Raw genomic sequence first — 22949 nt, 5'->3', positions numbered from 1 at the left:
AAGAATTTCGGAGAAGAGCGAAATCTAAAAAAAAGGCCCTTTTCTAAACCCGCGCTAAGCCCGCCCGAAAATTAAAAAATTTCAAACCATGATATCTCAGCGAGCAAGGCCCATTGGATTGAATATCAAAAACCACGTTAAATCGAGGGTCTTCCCCTTTTACGACGTGCAAGGACAACCCGATTCGCGAAATCAAACCTGCCTACTCTGCTCGTGGATAAATTTTAATACGAGTCTAAAGATTGCTACGGTTTAATATTTCAAGATCGATAAATACTTACCAGATTTAGTAGGAAGAAAAACCCTAGATTGCAATTTATTCTGAATCGTGTGGAAGCCGCACCCATCAAATATAACCATGAAATTCCTTATCCATCGTAATATAATACGAGTGGGGATGATTGGCGTAGGAGAAAATCATGCGACCGTGAAATAATGGAAGATTCCCGCTGATCGTTGCTTGGAGCCAATGTGCATCCTGACAAATTTAAGCCGGAACAAATACCTGTCTCGGTATAATATTGTGCATCGATCACAAGCGATGCGTTACTTTGCGCAAGAGAGAAAGCCACTCGGCTGACAGTGGACCACCAAACAATGCACTTCCTATTTCCGGTTCCACGATGCTACGTGTGTGCCCATACTTCATCTATTGCCATATATATATCTATTGCCATAGTGCACCTGATGTAATATCTACTCGCCGTATATACACGCTTTTCATCGACATGAAAGTTAATCCAATGTACGCATACAGTCTCTTCGTATTTTTTAAATTTCAGATTATACGGTTTAAGGAATGGCTGAGAGCCAATATCCGTTAGAATGAATCGCACCTTGAATGTTCAAGACTTTGAACGAAGAGTACTTCTTATCGCGTGTCTAACGGTACACGGCGTATGCATCAAAACAGCGGATTTGGTGGTAAAAGGGCGTATAATGGCGCATAAATTCTTATACCGTTAGAGACGAATATGGCTATGATTATCAAAGTTTTTTATGCTCTCATTTTGATCCTGCACGGACTATTTTTTCATAAATCACTAGAGTCATACAGAATTTTGATCGCGATCGTTTGAACATAAGATACTTTACGTCACGGTGAACCAAAATCTTGATCATTGGAAATTTCGATCTGCTCCATGAGTGGGTATGGAAATTTTAGTGCAATATTCCGAAATGCCGGTCTCTGCATTATTCTTTCAGCAATGTAATATCAAGACATCAATTATTGTCCAGCAGGAAAACGGCGTGTACAGTCTGGATGAAATATGAGCTTCCACTATCGCCTGATAAAAGCGAAGTATGGGAAACTCCGCGATATTCAAATTTTTCTCTCCTGACGTTGGCTGACATCTTTCGCGAGGCGGAAGGACGCGTTTTCGCAATACTGGCACGTCAGGAAAATAACAGTAATGGTGATCAGGGTATTCCTCGGAGAATTTCTTCCAAGACTTGGCAGGTTTTACGTCGTTTCGCGCTACCAGCTCCTGCAGGCATTTGGTTCAGAATAACGAAAGGTATACAGTAAGTAACTGTGTGTGTGTGTATTTTCCCTGTGTGTGCCTGTGTGTAGGAGAAGCTTTGAATCGAGAGAGCATGTAATATAAGGCTGTTTGATATTCGAACAGGGGATCTAGCGGACGCATACCGAGAATGCAATTCACTTTAAAAGACGGCGAAATGTGTACGACGAAACGAGGCTGCATCGTCTTGTTGTTAGTGGCGCATAAGGCGAACAATGGATAGTCTGAAAATCAGTATTCGTATGTACAAGTAAACTTCAAAGTCAAGTAGAATTCTTGATGGTCAAGAAACAGCCGAGGATTCGCCTTGCCAACTCATCTCGTGACGTCAACATTTTCACAATTTCACATTTCCGGCGGTATGAACGGAAATTCTCTGTCCTCTGAAGCTCACCCTATACGACACTGTTGGCTCGATACTATTTCACAATGGGAAATCGCTAGCTATACGTTGCAGTGTGGTCAAGGATGTGAAATGTCCACTTCTATACTGCAACCCGATGTTATTTGTCTCGGTCAAGTGTTACTGGCGAATGCAAATTGTTTGATCTGGCAATTGCTTTACCGCCAGTAGGTACTTGTGCGCTTGCCGTCTAGCCTTTGTACTCCGCGAGATGAGTTGCTTGGTTTTTTTATCATTGTTAATTTGAAATCTCACGAAGCGTTTCTTGTACGGATAAAATGTAGAACGGTTATATTTACTACTCGAAAAATGATTGGCTAGAGGTGAATATAAACGGAACAAATGCTTTGGGCTCGTTTTGAATGTTGGACGAGGGTCTCGGTTTTTCAAATATTTGGTTGGGCTGCTTTTTGGTCCATTTTTGGTCTTCAGGTTTGTTTGAACCGGTCAAACCTGGTATGAGAAGAATAAACCTAAGCCTTGAACATTACACTATACGTTACGATTTCACTTCTCATTTGTTTTCAATATTTGTTTGAGGCATTTCAAAGAGTCGATACTGAGTTAACACAATTCGAAATCGCATCTCTGCTCTCAATCCCAATGGCCACCTTAAGTGAACGCAAATATCATTCGTCAATAAAAAGTAAAAATAGAATCTTGAACGAAAGTTTTGAACTAGGATTTTAATTTTTATTCTAGGACATACGAAAAGTGAATATTTCATTTTTGTTCAATATCCGCAATAAAAAAGATTCCTTCAACAATCTCTCCGATTGCAGTCTTTAAAGTAGATATACGACGATTTTAAATATATGTATCCGCCTGTAGGAATTAAAATCAATATCTTCATTCAAAACTACGTATTTCAAAGAGCAATAAACCATTGTTAAGAACCTTTTAAATTGATATATTCTTGAATTCAAATGTTTTTCGTTCATTATATATAAACTTAAACCAACAGGTTTAGCAGCTCTGATTCTCAATTCACAGGAAATTAAAAATAACAATGCCGTTTGGTCTTTATTCGCCCAAAGACGTTCGCCTATACCTAGAACCGTTAAAGTTTGATCGACAGCAAAATTCTGAACGAGAGTTCCACGTTCCCAAAACTTCCAGCATTAACGTCAGTGATTTGGGGTTCCGGTTCGCGAGCTTTGTTTCATCGCAGTCCCTTAATTGTCATGTCAGACTCGACAACATCACCGAATTCGAGTCCGCGTTGCCATCCCAAACATAGTATAAACAATCGTCATGTCTACAATTACGCACCCTCTCGCAAACAGTTCATTATGACCTCGCACATTGAATGCCACTAGGCTCGATCGATCGCGGGCTTTGGTCTGTAGTTATCATTGAATATTCGTTGTTTGCCCGCGGCACTCGGCCATTTTCTTCACATCTTCGATCAGCGATATATCCTCTCCTCATTATTTTGCCCCGGCTTTGCGTCGATTGTGTCACTTGTCAGCAAAAGCCACCCTTCTCGATGAAAAGAATCAAGGCAAAGCCTGCAGGCATCGTTGTTAGCCAGTAGAAATGCATACACCTACTCATCAAAATCTTATCGAGACTCTCTTCACTTTTAACGCCTTTCATGCCTTTCATAGAATCTTATCCGAGTATTCGATATCCAAGGCTTAAAGATCATGGCTATTGGGATCAGATAATCGATGGGCTATGTCCGCTTCTACGATACTCATTATAATCAATTCCAATTGGCCCGATCCTTTGTTGATGTCACTCGTTCCAATTAAAATACACGTAACCAAATTCGTAAGAACTTTACTGGTTAAAGTTGGATTTGAGCTTACTGGGAACTGACACTGAAATTTTGAAGATGAGATTTCAAAATCTTGAACCAATGGTCCCGATATGTTAGGACTTTGAAATTACTCCCAAAACTTATCCACAAACGTCTGTTATTTTTGAGAGTTATTGAGTAAAATGCATCTCTCAAAAATTGTATCTAAGTTGACAATCTACCTTAGTCATCTGTTAGCCATTCCTCTGATATGAAGATTCAAATTTCGAGTTAATCCGATTATGGAATTTTCTATTGGTACAGCAGAAAAATACTACTTGGCATTAAAACTTGATGGAAATATGTGGTCAGATTTCAGGAGTTAAATTTTCGTAGCACAGACCAATCAAATCACTGAAACCCATCAGGTAAAGAATAATTTTCTAAGTAATTTCAGTTTCCAATAACGCTGACTTATGGTCACGGTATCCTTATGAGGCGATACGAAGGTGACCTTGACTATAACACGGGTTTGAAATATCGACCCGCGACTGGCGGTTGACAAACTTCGAAACGACGACCAATAGTCTGGAGGGCAGGGCGAGATCTCGGTAAGAGATTATGACAAGTGGAAGGAAAAAAACCTCTTCATTCGATCGCCTCTCTCGCTCAACCATCACTTCGCTTATCCTGGCTGAATGAGTCTCATACCCTCTGCACGGCCATGAAAAGAACCTGCGCCAAACCACCAGAACACGACTTCCGACCTCGCAGCAAGCCGGCGTGAGGTGGACGATGAAATTCTTCATCGATGACACGTCTCGACGCTCGGATCGACCCTCCGTAAAAATTGATCGAAAAGAGAGGAGGGAGAAGAAAAAACCGAAAGTTAAGATAGAAGAGGAAGACCGTTGAGCTGACTCGGCCGAATAGCCATCACCGAAATCTAGTGCATGCAACTCTTTCCCAATCTTCTCATTATTTTCGCCATCTCACGAAGCGTCCTGAAGTTTGTGGAAAGGACTCCGCAGAATCGTTATGGAAATTGGCTCTCTGTCGAATTGGCTGGATTTTTAGTGTGTTATAGTAAATATCCTCGCGATCAAAAGTTCTCATGGACACGAGTCCCAAAAGTCAGTGATTTCCAAGATATAGGCTTCGAAAGTGGAGTGTACGGATTTATTGATAACTATGGATTACGCGATTTTTACGAATGACAAAGCTTCAAGGGGGACTTGAAACCAAATATGACACTCAAAAATTACAAAGCTGATTCGCAGTGCGAAAACAGTACAATTCGATTATTGCAAGAGTAGGAGGATCTCGTTCTTCACGCGAAATCTGACGTTGCACTTCCTTCCAGTAAACCAGCGAGTTCACGGATGTAATCAATGCATTGATGGAATCAATCACAACTTCCTGCCTATCTTTAAGAATCGACCATGCAGTTTTTTGAATGATTTGTTTGATTTCAAGTCCCCTCGAGGTTTTACAATTCATGGAAATCACGAAATCCATAGATATCAAAAAATATAGACACCTTGCTTCCCAAGCCTGTATCTTGGAAACTGCTGATTTTTGGGATTTATGTCCATTAGAACTTTTCATCGAAAGGATATGTACTATAAGATACTGAAAATCTAGCCAATTCGACCGATTCGAGCCAATTCCTATGAGAATTCTGCGGGATTCTTCAATGAAGTCTTCCAAAATTTTCAACCCTACGTGGTCCCTCTCTTGTTTTCGGCGGATCACAGAGATGAGTGGTTTGAAACTGTAAGGCTGTAGAGGTCCCGCATGTAACTGCGAAGATTATTTCGGGCTCATTTTGTCGTCTGCTTTTAAGCTCTTGAGCTCTGGCGTGGGTTTCATATTTCTGGGTTAATGTTCCAGTGGAAAAGGTGGAGGACTCCATGTACGACTCACCGCAAGTCTCCCTGCGTACTGCCATGTGGCTAACGGCCTTCTGGCATACGTGTTCCTCACTCCGCCTCGGATCCGACGTAATCACGGACACTCCTGAACGCCTGCTCGGTCAAATCTTTCCCTTATAACTACGCAAACGCTGCTGGATTTAACTCCGAGCTTATCGTTAGGTCAGGCAAGCAACTGACATGGAAACTTCCCGAAGTGTACCTCAACGATTTTCCTCATTCTATGAGACGTGATGTTGTCAGTACATCCAAAAACATTAGCCATGCGTTTTTCAAGTGCTACTTCATTTTATTGAATGTTAGAACCATCTTTAGATGCGATTATTTCGGTAGCTCAGATATTTCCCTAAATACGGATGTGCATAAACTAGTATTGAAATGTCATCGACCAGACAATTTTTTCATTTAAGGTCATGCAGCAGTCCTACCGTTATCGACCGAGCAAACTCACCCTTTTTCTTCCTATATTGAATGAACAAACGAACGGAATGGGTTCAAAGTTTGACGGTGCATCGCTTTTTCGTAGCAGAATTCAAGAAAGTTGATCGTTTCCAAAAATTGTTTAAAAAATGTACGATTGTTTATCACGTGTTACTATTTCCACCTTTCCTGCATTTCAGGAGCCAAAAAGTAAATAGTTGAGATACTTTCCGCAATTCCGGAAAGAACGAGGAATAAGAGAAGACATCGTGAGGCTGTTTTCATGATTGAGGTCGCTAAACGAAAAATGAAAATTAGGAGTTAAAATAATTTCGTAAATAAAAGATTCGGAAATCTGGAAATAGTAACACGTGTCAAAAGCCACACATTTTTTTTACAATTTTCGGAATACGAGGAAATTTCCTGAATTTCCGTAATTAAAGAGGGATGCACTGTCAAAATTGGAACCCTTTCCGTTCATTTGTTTATTCGATGTGGAAAGAAGAAGGGAGAGTTTGCTCGGTCGATAAGGGTAGGACTTCCACATGACCTTAAACCTCTTCTATCTATGCTGTGTAGAACCGAGATTTACGATAATTTGGAGACTGATGATGAATCAACTAAATTATAATTAAAAAATACCTTGTTTCTAAAAAAAATTGTGAAAAATTGCCAACTGCAGATCAACCGAAATTGAACAGGCGTATTTTCGCAAATTTATGTAATCCACTTGTTCTGCTCTCCTAAATCGCATAATATAATACATAAATCTACCGATTTCAAATTATCCACGTGAAATGCCTCGAATAAATTAAGCGGAAAATTGTAACAGGTATAAGGCATGATCGTAATTTCAGTGGTTTTGACAACTCTTAAGTCAGCCCGAGGGGCTGACCAGGTCAGTCTCAAGTCTCGGTTTTCAGTATTTCCGTTTCGGTGAGCTTACTTCAGCCGTGCAAATACCACCGACAGTAAATAGGGCTAGCCGTTTGCTGACATCGATTCGCTCTTACGTCTCGGTGCCGTCGGTATAAAGGATTATTTGAATATTTATTCCTCTCTCGATTTCTAGAGGAGACCAAAAGCTCGAATGCATAAAAACCTGCATAAAACAAAATTCTCCAATGAAACGTCGACTGTCCGAGTTTTGGACGTTGTGTAAATTAGTTGGAAACAGTTTTAGCGAGTTGATATAGACGAGTTGAGGATTCATCGTGAAAACGAGTCTTAATGAGCTGCTTAAATATTTGTTCGTCCACAGCAGAATGGAGTGGAATGGAATAGCGCTGAACATATTTGAGCTTCTGAAACGCGTTAAAAGTACATACTCGGATAGCAAGGGTTCGGAGAGTGAATGCACAGGCACATAGAAACCTGATGGGAAGCGTTTAGGCGAATTGCATTAAATTTACAGCTTAAGAGCGACGGAAGCTTCAGGAGAAGGTTCAGCGAGCTTGCAAAATGAGTTGTACGAGATAAAAGAAAAACGATGAAGTGATTGACGAGTTTTGATATACAGTACAATGCATTGAAGATAAATTTGCGCACCGATTTTGAATATTTATATCGATTAGGAAACGGTTGAAAAAAGAGTGGGGATACAGGATGAAAAATGTTAGTTACCTTTTTCGAAAACCAGTGATATTCGGGACCTTTCACAACTGATTTCAAGATCCGTATCCAGCGAATCCATTGCACTGAGAAAAATTTCGTTTGTTGTAGTAACTAGAAAAATAATTTGATCGAGCGCAATCAACCTTATGAGTGAAGAGAATTTGAAATTTCTGATGGACCCTTCTGGTTGACCCTTACATGGACTCTTCACGTAAACAAGCATTACGCGAAGTGTTGAATGGATGCATATTTTTCTGAATTGATCAATTACGGCTCTAGATATTAAATTCTAAACTCAATCACATGACCAAGTGCTGGCCGGTTAGTCAAGTGTCGAGCACAAAATTAAACTGATTGTTATTTCACGAAAACTGATTGCAAGTTATTTGGCTTCGTTTTTCAATGGTCTTCACAGCTGTTTGAATTGATTCCCTGTTTGAAGTCCTAAGACTCATTCCGATTCCAAATGATTTCCAATCGATTTCAAATGCTTTAGCGTAATTGTCAACGATCCTCAACGTCGGTTCTCTGCTGATTTCGTACCGACTTATTCGACCGATTGGATACTCGATTCTCTTAAACAAACAGCCCCTCATTTCCCACAGTCAAATCATACATTGTTAACACACGATGTTATTCAGAGCTTTAACCAGCATTAGAAACGATTAGGAATTCCTATCCACGTCTAACTTTCAAATCCGAAGCTATCAATCCGAGCAAATTTACCAAATCCTGACACTAATTCCACCTCGAAAACACTGTCCTTTATCATGTGAGACATTGAAACTTGCCAGCAAACCGAGCTAGCAAACAGTTCCAATCCAAACTTGGTGCTTAGTGCTCAGTTCTCATTTAACCACAGATCCCAAGACTTGCAGTCTACTCTAATTGTGAGCTCAATATCCTCCCAGTGGCTTTCTGCTTTTCAAACAAAGAGAAAAAATTTTATCGCTCTAGCCAAGCTGATGAGCAAATACGCTCCAGACATCTTTGTCTTTCACATCAGAGTGCCGAAATTCAAACGGAAACAATATTCTTTCCAAGTGCTGGTACATTTATAGATCATTGGTGGAACAGATCTTGACAGATATACTTCAAAGCAATATCGATAGGCCGTCATCAATATTTGAAGAATTAATCACGCCCGAGGGTCAAACATCCTTGAAATATGTAATTTACATCACTCATGCAATCTTTTGAAAAATTTTTAAATTTCTGAGCCTCTTCAGAGAAATTGAAATCCCATGAAATCTTACAGAACCGTCTGAAATCGTACGACGTCTCTGAAATATTACGAAATCTTCTAAAATCCTTTGGTGTTCTTTAAAACCTTACGAAATTCTGTGAAGTCTTGTGAAAGCCTTTGAAGTCTTCGAAAACTGTGAAATCGCATAAGATCCTTGAAGTCATATGAGATCCTTGGAAACCCTGTGAAATTTTACGAAATACTGTGAAAACATCTGTAATCCATGAAGTCTATGAAATCACACGCATCTCTAAAATCCTATAAAATCTTCTGAGATCCTGAAAACCATTCTGGAAACCATTAAAACCTTGCAAATTTCTGTGAAATCATTTGAAATCTTTAAAAACTTTGAAACCTTCTAAAATCCCTGAATCCTATGAGGTCTTATAAAATCTGTAAAATCATCTGATAGTGAAATCTCGGAATAAAATTACATGAAATATCTGAAATCCTCTGAGATCGAATGAAATCACTCAGATTCTTTGAAATCGTTGCAATCGTGTAGGATCTTTTGAAGTCGTGTGATTGTTAAATCTGACGAGTGATCAACCATTTGACAATGTTATAACACAAGTTGTTAAAGACCATTTTACTGGCTGTTCAACCATCATCAATATTCCGTTTTCAATATTTCTTGGAGCAATCCATGAGTTCTTTCCGGGACCAGCAATTATCAGGGGGAAATTAAGGAAAGGCAGGTGCCCAAGTGTACAGAAGACGTCCTCGGTATCGAGAACGTGAGCTCAATGACGCGTGAGACACGCGGATCGAATCACCAGCATCACGCTCGATTACTCTCATATTAAATAACTCGAGTCCGCCTCGGTAAACACGACTCCAAAGATGGGCTGCGGCACCGGCTGACACAACTTCACCCCTCGCACTTACCCCCAAGTTTATGATGCCGCGTCTTTTTCCAAACATAGCACCGATAAAAAGAAAATTTGACCAAGGGGTGAACAACGATTCGTACATATATATATAAGTGATATAAAACGGTGCGCCGAAAAAATTTTATATTTTTTTTTTAGTTACTACGCTACACACTGAGAGAAATTTTTAGTTACGGTTACCGATCACTCCTTAAATATTTTCATTTTTTACCACAGTCGAAAAATATAGTTCTAGGTACAAAATGAAAATTAGTTTTTTAACCATTACCGGAAAGTCTAGTATCCGTTACTATTCTTTCTCATTACGATCACTGTTACTATATTTTCTTGTAAATGCTGCGAAAATTTAACGCTTGCGCAACAATAAATTGACGTAAAAGCTTCGTCTAACTAAAAAAGTAGAGTAAACCGAAGAAACTGATTTTTCGTTGCAATTACCGAAAAAGGATCGACAATAGCGCAAAATGGTTACGAGTAGATCGTTTTTCCTAATTCCAACAATACTTAAACAGTTTTTTCAACGATACCTGTTTTACTGAATTCTTCTACTTACTATAACAAATGAAATTTTTTTCAGTGCACAGTCCTTGACTGTTTTTATTATTTTACCATAGCCGAAAAGTACAGTTCTCGTTATAGAGAATGAACATGAGTTTCGAAACTGTAAACGAAAAATCTAGTATGTGTTACCGTTCTTTATTATATTTTATTATAACTAACTATTACAACACTTTGATCTTGGCGCCACAATAAGTTGATTTCAAGGTTTCATTCAACAAGCATGTTCAAAATTATTAAATCGATTCTATTGATGCTGACAGGTTTTTTATTGGAATTTCAAATTCAACAATATTACGAGAGAGTCTTCTACGCGAAAATCTGCAAGCCCTGAAATAATTCTTTCCCTCTTAATCAATTACGAAATACTGACAATAAAAGAAACGGGTATAATAACTGAATTTAGACCTAAGCAGCGAAGGCTTAAGTTAATATCATTATTATTATTATTATTAATATCAGCCGCATACGCATATCATTACCAACATCATTATCTTGTAATTGATATTGTTTACTATTTTTCATACTACACAACATAACGTCACTAGGTACATATTGTAACCACAATTCGATGTAATCATGCGAATAACATTTTCGTCAGCAGATGTTATTAAAAAATTTTCCCGCAAACGAGATCAAATTTAGAACGAATGAAGTTCACTCTGACTTGCGTTGCATTTTAACGAGCGTTGCCCGTCTGATCCCTGCTCGCAGGCGTCTTATCCTGTTTGTTAATCTTCATGAAATGGAATCTCCCCTAGTCCATTAATTTTATACCTTTTAGCGAAAACGCGGCGTGAATTAATCCGTTGCATATTACGCTTCCGCGAACGTATCACACCTCCGATGTTATACGCATACCTGTCCGAATAATCGCACGTCGAATGCAGGATTATGGATTATTCGATCGCTTGTACACGTACCGGCAATTGTAGGTCATGCACGTTGGTATCATTTTTTTTTTTCTTCTTCTTCAATTTTCCAACATCGCCAGTTTGAATTTCATCAATGAAAAACACCAAAAACATAGTTACGAAGTACCTGGTTAAAGTACCTTTTTTATACCTGGGAACATTTTAGGAGTACCTGAAAGATATGAATGTAGAGTCCTTTAGTTGCGTAAAAATTTTCCAGCGGAACCTGCGTTCAACGCTGAAGAGTAAATATTGACTCAAACGAGAAATAAATGATCTGATAACATGTTTGAACGTTTACTTTTTCCTGAATATAATAATATTGAAAGCTAATAACACGCATCGGACGACTAATTGCAGTGTTTTATATAAGTGTATGACTTCTTTACATCACTCTTAAGCACGAAGGGTATAACAGAGCAGATTTTACTAAAAACTGCAGAAAAAGAGGGACGCATTAGGTTTTTGAAATGAAATTTTTCTCAGTGTACGGATAAATTTTGAACACCTGAACCTGTATCTGGGTATATTTCTTAAACAATACCCGTACCTAGGTACCACTTTTGAAGTACCTTTTACAAAACTTAACCGAAGTAATATTGCCGTGTATCGTTCTTTCGTTAGATTAAAAGCGAATTGCATAAAACGCGCGAATTTCGCTTCGGCGAGCGTGAATCGCTACATTAACTTGAATTATTCGAATCCACCCTTGAAGCTGAGCCATTGGTGGGTGACAAAGCTGTTTTTATTAGCGTAAAAGCGGAACGGTAGGAAGGGTGGTCGGTCGCTGAAATATAGAGCGGCACGGGATCGAGAAGTTTGGAGAAATAGTGCTGCAGGCTTTCCGCTAATTATAAAAGTTGTCCGCGTCGCTGCGGAACCCGAGAAGTTCTTCTTCTCTCTGGATGTCCCACCGACTCCGGGATGCCACCCTTGTTTAATTGCATTTTCACCTGACGCGATTTTGCACGTATATCAGGCGAAAATATCCGTGTACTCGTGTCCGCGTGTTTCAAACTGGATGCAACAATTCCATATAATTTCTCCGTGCAGCTTACATCCCCCTAATAATCCGCATTCTACGATTTCACCGCTTCTGCACTCCGTTTAACCCATTCGATAATTCAGGATTACGACGTGACCGACGCCAGGGACGACATGAAAATTTACACTCAGCAGAGAGTGTATTCAATGTATTTTCACCGCGCGATTTATCAAGCGAATGAAATCGGCAATCTTCTCTTGGTTTCTTATATGCATATATATATATGGGGCATTCCATGTAAAATTTACCCCTTTTTTTCCTCACCATTTTTGATTCGTTCCGCGATTTTTTGTACAATTCTACCATCTAAAAAAGGCACTACTGAATTTTTTCAAATTTTTTTCGCTAACCTTTTTTTTTGAATATTGTTCAAACCCATTTCGAAAACGGTCGTTTTTAAAAATCTAAAAATAAAAATCAATATATATATATATATGGGGCATTCCATGTCAAATTTACTCTATATATATATAGTAAATTTGACATGGAATACCCCATATATATACATGTATATATAAAGGTGTATGTACAAAAACTAATCTTTATTGTATACAAGGATGATATTTCGAACCTAGATTATTTATGTTTACATTGCGCTCTTTTGTGTCAGAGTGACTGTTACGAATGGATAACTGATTCTTGTTCAGCGGCTCAGTTCGTCAGTCTTGTCGAATACTTGAGAGAAGGAAGACGTGATAAAATTTGCATAATACAATCTCAAGCTAGTAACTTATCCTCTATATCTTCAACATTTCTTTGTCCACATAATTAAGCTTTGGCAATTGCAAAGGCTTTCGAACGATCATTGTGAGAGCAAATATCAGTGTAAATGAGTGCTATATGGTTACATTTTACCTGTTTCATAGAATGGTAAGTGTTTTAAAAATTTTTTTTCAAGTTTTCGCCACTTGATCATCGATTTTTGTCAAAATTGTCAACTGTTACGTGAAATTCGTTGCCCTCGAATGGAATATCTCGCAATATCTTTGTCCCATAATTATAATCTTCGAATGATTCTTCAAATAGGATTTTCTTAACTACCAGTAGTTTCCGTGTTTTCAACCAGGTTCTAAAATGTGTTCATCGAGAGTCGAAATATGTTTGTGGATTGCAAAATCTCGTCGGAGAAAAAAATCAATTCTCGAGTATCCATCAAAGTCCATGGACTGAATTAATACGCAACTCAGTAATCGTGTTTTGCTAAAGTTGTCATAGATTTTTCCATTTTCCTCATTCTACGTATCCCTGATTCGTTTCACTTGGTGTTTAAATAAGCACGTAATGTTCAGACAAAAGATAAATAATCAGCAGAAAAGGTTGTATCGCCATCGTTCTCATTTTGGGACGAATGACTTAGTACGTGTCACTTTAAGTAATAAAAAAAGTGAAACGAACACGGTGTGAAAAGAAAAGGACTAAAAATAGCAAGCGTATAATTATCCTCAGCAAAGGGGAAGAACGGTTCACCCCTTGCAATCATTCAGGTCGTTTCTTCTCCCTCTTTCGTGGGAAACAGGCGAGTTATCCGCTTTTTGGTCAAACGGAACTACCTTTTATCTCAAAGGGGGTTAAAATAATACGGCGGTAAAAATTAAGGAAAAGAAAACACGAGAGAAGAAAATTTGCACAAGTTCGTTTACGTCGTGCATTATTTACTTGTTACATGTTCATTAGGCTGTTTCAAATTAGGGCAATATTCGTTTTTCTGCTTAAGCGAGGACTTTGCAATAATTTTTTAATTTTTTAATATTTTGAGTCTTTAATCACGTCCACCCTTATTTATAATTCGCTTGTGAAGTAGAATCCGAATGTAAAATAAGCTTTCCAGATGCATTGAACATTCACGACAACCAAGATATTGAAATTGATCAGTAACCAAATAAACTTTGTCACAACGATATTTAAACGTGTGATGGAAGTTTGTTTCCCGAATTTTTGTCTTCCACTTTATCTTATTACGATTATTTATTTATTTGGCTCGTTACGAGAAGTCTTATTAATTTATCGTAAGATAAATTGGTGATTTGTTTAAGATGTTTCCTTTTTATTTTTTGTGAATTTCTCAAATCTCCAGCTGATTAAATCCTGGTCTTTAGTTCTCTGGAAGACTTTTCTTTTTAGATAAACTAAAGTTGTCAGAATCTCTCTGATGAACTTTTACAACAAAGATGGAACGACTTAAACTGAATAATGAATTCAAATAAACTTTTCCAGTGCACTTGATGATACCAGCGATATGAAATTCGTTAATAACGTTATTTATTATTCATAAAACGTTTCAATTTCTACAACATCTTTTACCGAATACCTTCTCCTCCCTTTCCACAACAATTCCGTGAAAAAAGCGCGGTTGTTTATTAAACTTGAACTTATTTTCTACCAATCACAAATTTAGAAATAACTTTAAATTAACTTTGAACTAATTTACAGACTATAAACCAATGAACAATGTTTTTACATAAGAACGATTATCGGCAGTATTTGCTTAACAAGCATATTCAAATGAAGTATAACTCTATCCTCTCTTCCGTTGATTCTAACAATAATGGTTTTTCCATTGTACAAAACATTCCAAAAATTTTTGTATCTATTCCGTGTGTACTAAAATTAACGAGCACCAGACAATATTTACGATTGCAAAGAAAATTACATTGCATTCAAGCTTTCAAAACCTGAAACTTTTTTCCAATTAAATGGTATCCATAAAAATACGATTATTTTTTAAAATTCCGCGAAGAAACTGATATAACTTAAATTTTTTACGCGTTATTTAAATGAGACAGAAGTGTAGGATTCTCAGTTGAAAAAAAAATATCAATTTTCAGACCGTTGTTAGCCAAAAACAAATACATTTTCCTGTTCTAAAACATTCTAATACACCTTCGACGTGTACTTTGAACTTTACAACGTAAGACAAGACAGACTTTATTCATATCTTCGATGAATTTTCATCAAATTTTTTCGCGAGAATAGCGCCTGACCGATACGCCACTGAGCTCGTACCACAACCAGGTATAATCCCCGTTTATAAACGAGCTCAAAACTTGGTCCACAACCTCGGCCCGTTCACCTACTGCTATTACTTCTATTTATTTCTCTGAACGAGGCGTCGGCTCTGCTTATTCTCGGTCATTTCTCACTGTTACATATTACGGGATAAATCGAATAAGAGGAAGGAAAAAAAAAAATTGCATTCCGCTCTCCCCGGGATTTTTATACATTTATTTATACCTTTTATTCGCTCTCGCAAAATTCTTTTTTTTTATTCACGGTAATTTTTCCCGCGTCATTCGTCGAACAAAATTCTGCCGGATCTAAAGAGGTCTTTTTTTTTTTTTCGTCCTTTATTTATACCCATCGGTCTATTTTGCCCTATTTTATTCGTGTTCATTGCGTGTATGAATTTTTTCCAATATCATTTTCCGTTTTTTTCTTTTTCAATTTCACATCCGCTTTAAAATTACCGCTTTGAGCCTCTCTGCGTAGAGTAAAAAATGTATTTTTCTACGGTGTTTTTAGGCCTGCGAAATCGCCGATGAATCGCTTCACCTCGCTATTCCCAGACTATGCATATTTATCCATCCTGCGGAAAAAAATATTATCAGAAATGAAATGTCCCTCGAAATTAAGCGTATATGTATATACACGTGTAGATACAGTACTCTGTTTACTCATTTTACCACATACATATACGTATGTTTATTATATGTAAAGTGACGTATGATACACGCCTGAATGATCGTATTATATGCAAAATTCGCATGAACGTTGCAATTTCGCGTACAGCTGATAACTAGATCCTGCTTCAGTGTAGTTCGGGTATTTTAACATTTACTTGTTTATGTAATATACGCGAATAATTGATATTGACGGCGTCGATTGCGGTACCAATATCAGCACGGAATATAAATATCATTATTCGACCGAGAAATCTATCGTAATACGTTTCGTTTGAATCGCTTATAGTCGCGTTGACTGTATTAATGTTAAAAATCTCGGGTACCAATTCGTAATTTATGGAATGACCGAGGATTTATCCAAAAATAATTTCGCAAGATGTAATTTGGCAAGTTACAGGCCTGGTGAAATATCGAATTGTCGATACTTTTTCCTTATATTTGCAGAAAATTTTTCTTGTCCAAACCTGTAAACTGAAAACTATAGCGAAAAAAAATTCTCTGCTTGTCTTGTAAATTTTAGGCTGACCCAACTCTTTCTGAAACGATGAAAAAAAAAAAGAAGGATTTCTCGAAACGAAAAATGAACTAAAATCAAACGAAATAATTAGACAGTCTTCCAGGTAATGGAGGAATTTTCAAAAAAAAAAAGAAAACGTAACGATTTGAGTAATTAAAAAAAAAAAAATAGGTTTTGGAAAAATGCAAAGCTTTCGAAAACAGCGAATACGAATCTTTGAAACAGAATAAATTATTTGTCAAGACTCTATCAAATCCATGTATAAATCCTTGTAACTTTTTCACCCCGGCGTAGGTTTTCAAATTATAATAAACGTTGAGAAATTAAATAACGTTGGTGATGATGAACGAAGAGCTATAGAGATAAAAATGAAAACAAACGTGTAATAATAGGTTTAAGAGTGAAAAATTGTCGCTGTTATTTCGGCCAGTTTTATGAGCCGCTTCTCGCTCCTCATTTATCCCTCTTTTTTTTATTAAATCTAATCCAAGCTTTCCTCGGTTATTTTAAATCAAATTAATTTCAGGTCCTGCGGCTCCGCTCCCAGAACTCAACGGCTACAGCCAATGTGGCAACGTCCTCGTTCTCAAGGGATTAGTTTTTCCCCAGTGGAAGAGGCGACCCCTGGCCGTCATCGGATCTCGACTCTTCTTGTATCCAGGTAAGCTTTCTTCCTTATTATCAGATGCACGACTCGCGGCCTGAGTTAAAGACGATTTTTCCTAGAGCTTTCGGAACAAGATGAAGTTCGATCAGATAAATTGAATTGACATATTTGATGGTACAAGTTAGATCGATTCAATCGCACCAGAAAAACTCTGCAAACATCGTGGAATCGACGATTTTCAATCGACGAAGTCAATTTTGCTAATGGACGATACCTCGACTTCATTCTTGACTTGATTTTTTCGTAAACAATTTATTTGCGACGCCACTCGCTCAAGGAACTTAAAAATTCATAGACAGGGCGACATAAAATTGTAAATCAAAGCACTTGACTGAAAAATTCTTTGTAATAACACAGAATCATGGACTCGTCGAGTAAAAGCCAAATGGTTTTAAGCCATTAACTTCTCTTCTCTATCCTGTAATTCCAATGTTCCCCAAAGTAATTTCCACTGATTCCCAATGATTTGTTGTTGTTTCCTGTGATTCTGTCGAACAAAAAACTTGGAAATCACTTGACAGTAACATCAATGAATTAACACCACTGATTTGATGTCCAAATTAATGGCTTTCCAATCTCATCCGTAAATGCACAATTTCCCATCCGATGCTTGAATACGTTTCTTGCATGACAAGTTAATTATTTATTCTCTTTCCCCGATTTTTTTAAACCTTTATTTCTTTCTTTTAATTATCGTCATCGTCGTCCCTGCTTTCTTGAGCCTGGTAATTTAGCACGTTGAACATTGGCTTAAAAAAAAATCCGTAATCCGTGCTTGTGATTTTTGTAGCCAGTATGCGGGGACAGTTGGTAGTTGAGAAGGATGGTCGAGGTTCTGGTGCGACTTGTCAGTCGAGCGGAAGTAATCCGTGTCATTTGTCCGTGTCTCGGGATTATCCGGGATCTTTTCCTAGCTCTCCTGGCTTACGCTTGACCGTACGTCATGAATTAGGTGTCAAGTGGTTTAAAATTTCTTGCCATTTTTTTTCCGACCTATCTATACACAACGAACGGAACTAAAAATTTCTCTCATTGAAATGACAAACGATTTCGAACAATTTCAAGCGATTTTCGAGCAATTGTAATAATCAAAAACGAGTTTGTGATTTCAACGAGTGAATGGCCCCTTAATATAAATATTAAAAGTCACGTGTATTTGATTTTTTTTTTGTTTTTGTTTTTCATAAAGATTTAGTTATACGCAAGAATTTTTCGGATCGCTGAATATTATCACTGTTAATCACCTCGAAAAGTGATTGGTTCTCAGTTTTTTTGAATTGTGTCGAATCTTTTTTTATTTACTTCTCGTCTTCAATTTATTTTATTCGAGAAAATTAAACGTATCGTGCGGATCGAATGGAACGCTAATCTCAAAGACGCAGAATCATCCGGCTACAAACATACCTATCAAATATCCGGTTTCGTAACATTTATTTTTACGATGCTTGTACTTTGGAAGAGAAAGAGAAAGTTTATTTGAGTGTTATTTTTTTTCCTTTCTTTTCACATATGGATCGATGAGAAGTATCGTCGCGCAATCGTAAAATAAAAGAAACTTCGTCGAGTGAAGCGCTATATGAAAATTTTTTATTCTTACTCCTGTATGATAAACTCAAGACACTTTGTTTCATTCGCGAAATTCTTTTTACCGTTTTGTTCTATTTTATTTTTCAGTCTCAGTGTGTGAATTGTGCGATTTTTATTCATCTTTCAAATATCGAGTACAAATTGAATCTTCGATCCGTGACGGGTTGGATGATAAAATATTCCTAGAAAATGAATGTAAACTTTCTAGGAAAAAAATCCCGTCTACAATATACACACAACAGTTGCAAAAATCATTGTCAGGTAATTCCGTGTTTGAAAAAATTGACGAAGAATATAATTGACGAAATACGATCCTGAAATGTTCGACTTCGCGAAGTAAATTACGGGCAGAAATATTGACCAATTGAATCTGAAGTTACCGAACCCAACAATACTCAATAACTAAATTAATTGTAAAAATTAATATAACTCTTTGTTATTCGATAGTTTTATTGTTCTACAGGACAAAATTCGAAAAATTGTAAAGTGTCTTGAACACGCATTTGAAAACTAAATTCTTTCAACTTCATCGGTATACAAAAGGTTTGTAAAATTTTATGGAATGAAACAACAGATTTTCTTGTTCTCAATTCTTTGTTGCTTTGATCCAATGATGAAAAAATTGTCGGGGCTGTGTGAATCTCGCGGATAAATTTCGCTCGAATCAAAGCGTATGCAATTTCTATTGTCATTGTATATAAGTAGTTATCGAAGGGTTTCTGGACTGATGCCTGAGGAAAGAGAGCGACGAGATTGAAATTGCGTGGCGAGATTGAAATTGTAAATCTCCGTGAATAACAAAGGGACAAAAGGAGCAAACGGTCGTCTGACAAAACAAGGTGGCTTTTGTCCGCGATATTTGATCCCAAGCTCCATCAAACTCCCTCGAGTAATGTATACACGGTATAATACGTATTAGATGTATAAATTAAGGCTGGATATTTAATATAAGCATATCCAACCATTATTCGTATATGTGCGTAATAATAGATCGTGAATAATGTCGACATATCGGGGGGAGGGGGGGGGGGGGGGGGGGGGGAGGTTGAATTTCCGAAAGCGCTTAATTCCGAACTATTTGGTGGTGAAACTTGAAGTAAAGAAATCAAACTTTTGCGAAACAACAAAGTTCACTCAAACTTCCGAAATACGTGATTACAAAAATATACAAGTTACGATAGAGGAAAGTTCCGAAAAGCAAGGTTTCGGTGGAGTCAGATTCCTAAAATTAAAATATAATCACAAAGCGTAGTTTACTCAACGAGTGGGTGTGAAAAATCAGAAAATCCAAAAATCAGAATGACCAGGATTCCGAACGTAAAAATATCGAAAATCCAAAACAAAGAAACACTAAAGTGGTGAAATTTCACCAAACCAGAAATTCACAGAATTGAAAATCTTCGATCATTCAAAGTTGCAATGTATCAGATTTTCAAATCTTCTCACTTTCGCACTTTCGGAACTTTGACTTGTCGGAGTATCGCCTTTTCGTAACTTTGAGCATCGGGTCTCGGACCACTTGAAACTTTTATATTTCGTCAAAGTATGATTTCTTTACTTTAGGTTTCGCCACCGGAACATTCGAAAATTGGCACTTTCCGATTTTTTCAAATTCGAAATTTAAACCATGCCTCACATATTGCCGTTTCTGCGAGTTAAAGGATGGAAAACAATTGCAAAAACGTTTGATTCAATATTTAAAAAAAAACAGAAAAAAATTAGAAAAATCAAGCGATCATAAATTAAATTTAAAATCATAAATTAATTGACAACGACTAAAACCAAAAAAAAAACAAAACAAAAGAAGAGGTAAAAAAAGGCTCCGAGGAAAGGGGTTGAGTACGGAGACGGAATGCGCGTTCTCGGGTTTCCGGGGTGATATAGCGGTGGGATATAAATTGGTATTCTTTCTCGGTTGAAGGGAATAAATTCGGGATTAAATTGAGACACTCGAGAGCAGCGCGGGGCCGTATTCAAATATTTTCGCAAAACTTTCCGCGTAAAAAGATAATACAGTTCGCGTAGTCAGAGCCACTGCAGGGGTTCGAGGTGCCGGGCTATAAGAGTTTTGGTGTGGGCGGGTATAAGGTACGAAAGTTCCGCGGATTTGCGACGGAGCCTCAACGAAACCCTCCAGGCCGCAGCTAAGAGACTATTTTGGAATATCAATGGCCCGGATACACGTGCGTGGTGGAAAATGACGAGGTCTTGTTGCACGGGAAGTGGGCGTGTAATAAAATCGTTGTAATCTTTTGATCGATGACACCTTCGTATCCTGTTAGTTGTGTCGTATGTCGATCTATTTTTTTCACCCACAACGAGCAGATTTACACGGTAAGACTGAAATCGTCATATCGTACATAGTATTAAGGTTCGAAACGAAATTTTGGATGTTCGGTTGTTCGGAAAGTGACGTCACCCAAAATTTTTTTCCTCTTGACGTCGTCGATCTACAGTGATCAGCTAGCCGAATTCCTCAGTCTGGAAACAACCGCGCAATAGAATGGACGTATGAGAATCGCGCTCCGCAGCTTTCGAGTACCGGGTTCTCTACCTCCTGGATCCTGCGCTCCGGGTCCGCTACCTGGTGAAACTCGACTTCCAGGACTAGAGCTCCGTAGTTTTGCTCGTCCAAGTCCTTTAGCTTGTGGATTTTGACCTCCAGGACTAGCGCTTTGTAGTTACTGCACTCGAGGTCCGCTACTGGATAAAACTCGACTTCACGGACGAGCTGACTAACATTTATTACCTATTGAACAATCCTCAAGCATCAAGGGTGTGAGGTACTTGGTAAATCTCGTATCATCTGGTAAAACACTGACAACGAGTAAGCGAGCGTAGCGAACGCACGAGCACAAAAAACCAGCTACGCTAGGCATCGGACCCCGAGCGAACTTTGGCGAGTGAGGGTTTTAAAGCTGGTAAACAATTAATGAAAATCTTGTATTCGAATGTTGAATTTTCCTCATCTCATTACCTCTTTGTTAGTTTTTGAAATGGATTTCAATCACGTTTGATACGTCAAGTTTACTATTTATATTCATCAGCAAAGACATGGTAGAAATAATTATTTTGAACAATTGGTAGATGGATTTTTAACTGGAATTGTTATCAATTGTGTTTCTTGTGTGAAAATTGCAATATCTTTACAACTCACAACGATCAAGCTGACCTGATTTTGCTTCAACTGATCTTTTCGAAACGTATAGCTTATACTCGGTAATCCTGATGGATTCAAATTCGAAGACGTAGCGCAATCAGGATCACTTTGAAATTTGACCTTCAGTTCATAATACATTTAAAATTATTCGGTAATCGTTGGACCTGATGATATGAAATGAAATTGATTTGATAATATCATGACGTGATTGTGCTGAAACAGTCTTTAAAATTTCATTGAGAGATTTATTGGACTTTTCTGAAATTTTATTTGATAATGTAACAATTCAACAACTATTATGTTGTTGAAATTTGATTCAATATTGGTAATGCAATCACGTGTGTATTCAAAATCAATTAGGCATTTCAAATTGATTCCGTATCTTTACGCTCGTCTGTAGATGCAAAATTGCAAAATCGACAATTTCTGGGAATTTTCAATTACATTTCATCAGCCAAGGATAAAAATCGTATAAAACAATTTGACAGTAGCAATACAAGGCTGGTTCTAAATACAGATTTCTACTACCGACCCTTACCGACATCCTGCCCGGACTTAAACCCTTTTCAGCGGTGATGTCACCGCTATCGATCCCTGCTGTACCGACCGAAGGTCAAAACTGCACTGTCTTACCAACAATCTTATCAACCGAAGGTCAAAATCACGTTGCCTTATTTGACTTGGTAGAAATTTATATCAAATCTCAGACAGTGAAAAAATAAACTTAAAAATTGACGTATTAAGTTACGTTCGTTTTCCGATAAACTTTTCTTCCGCCATTCTTGCGGAACATACAGAGTCAATCGAATCAGCGATAACTGTTTAAACCGAAGTTTAAACTGAGTTTTGAACTGAATTCCGCGTTGAAGATTGGTGAACACGTTGGTAAATATACCAAGGATGTGTAACTAGCATCCCTCATGAAGTTTGCGGGGTGAATCGGACTGGGTCCAATAAGCCAATGCCCACAAAAAGTTTCTCCTAAGCCCGCTTCCCGTTTCTCGGCGTAGGTATTCCCGCCTTTTTCCCCACCGAATACGG

The 22949-nt window shown here is 37.8% G+C and overlaps 1 protein-coding gene across 1 annotated transcript in view; it reads left to right on the top strand.

The window, feature by feature from the left end:
* The window catches only part of LOC107224455 (PH domain leucine-rich repeat-containing protein phosphatase 2), a 99719-nt gene that overhangs the window by 23042 nt on the left and 53728 nt on the right, over window positions 1-22949 (top strand). Inside the window, exon 4 of the mRNA XM_046732959.1 lies at window positions 17021-17155. Within this exon, the coding sequence (XP_046588915.1) occupies window positions 17021-17155 (135 nt within the window). The remainder of the gene's footprint in view (window positions 1-17020; window positions 17156-22949) is intronic.

Source organism: Neodiprion lecontei, chromosome 2 (assembly GCF_021901455.1).
Source record: "Neodiprion lecontei isolate iyNeoLeco1 chromosome 2, iyNeoLeco1.1, whole genome shotgun sequence".
NCBI lineage: Eukaryota > Metazoa > Arthropoda > Insecta > Hymenoptera > Diprionidae > Neodiprion > Neodiprion lecontei.
Note: the sequence above shows the minus strand (reverse complement) of the source record. Positions and strands in the feature narration are given on the sequence as shown.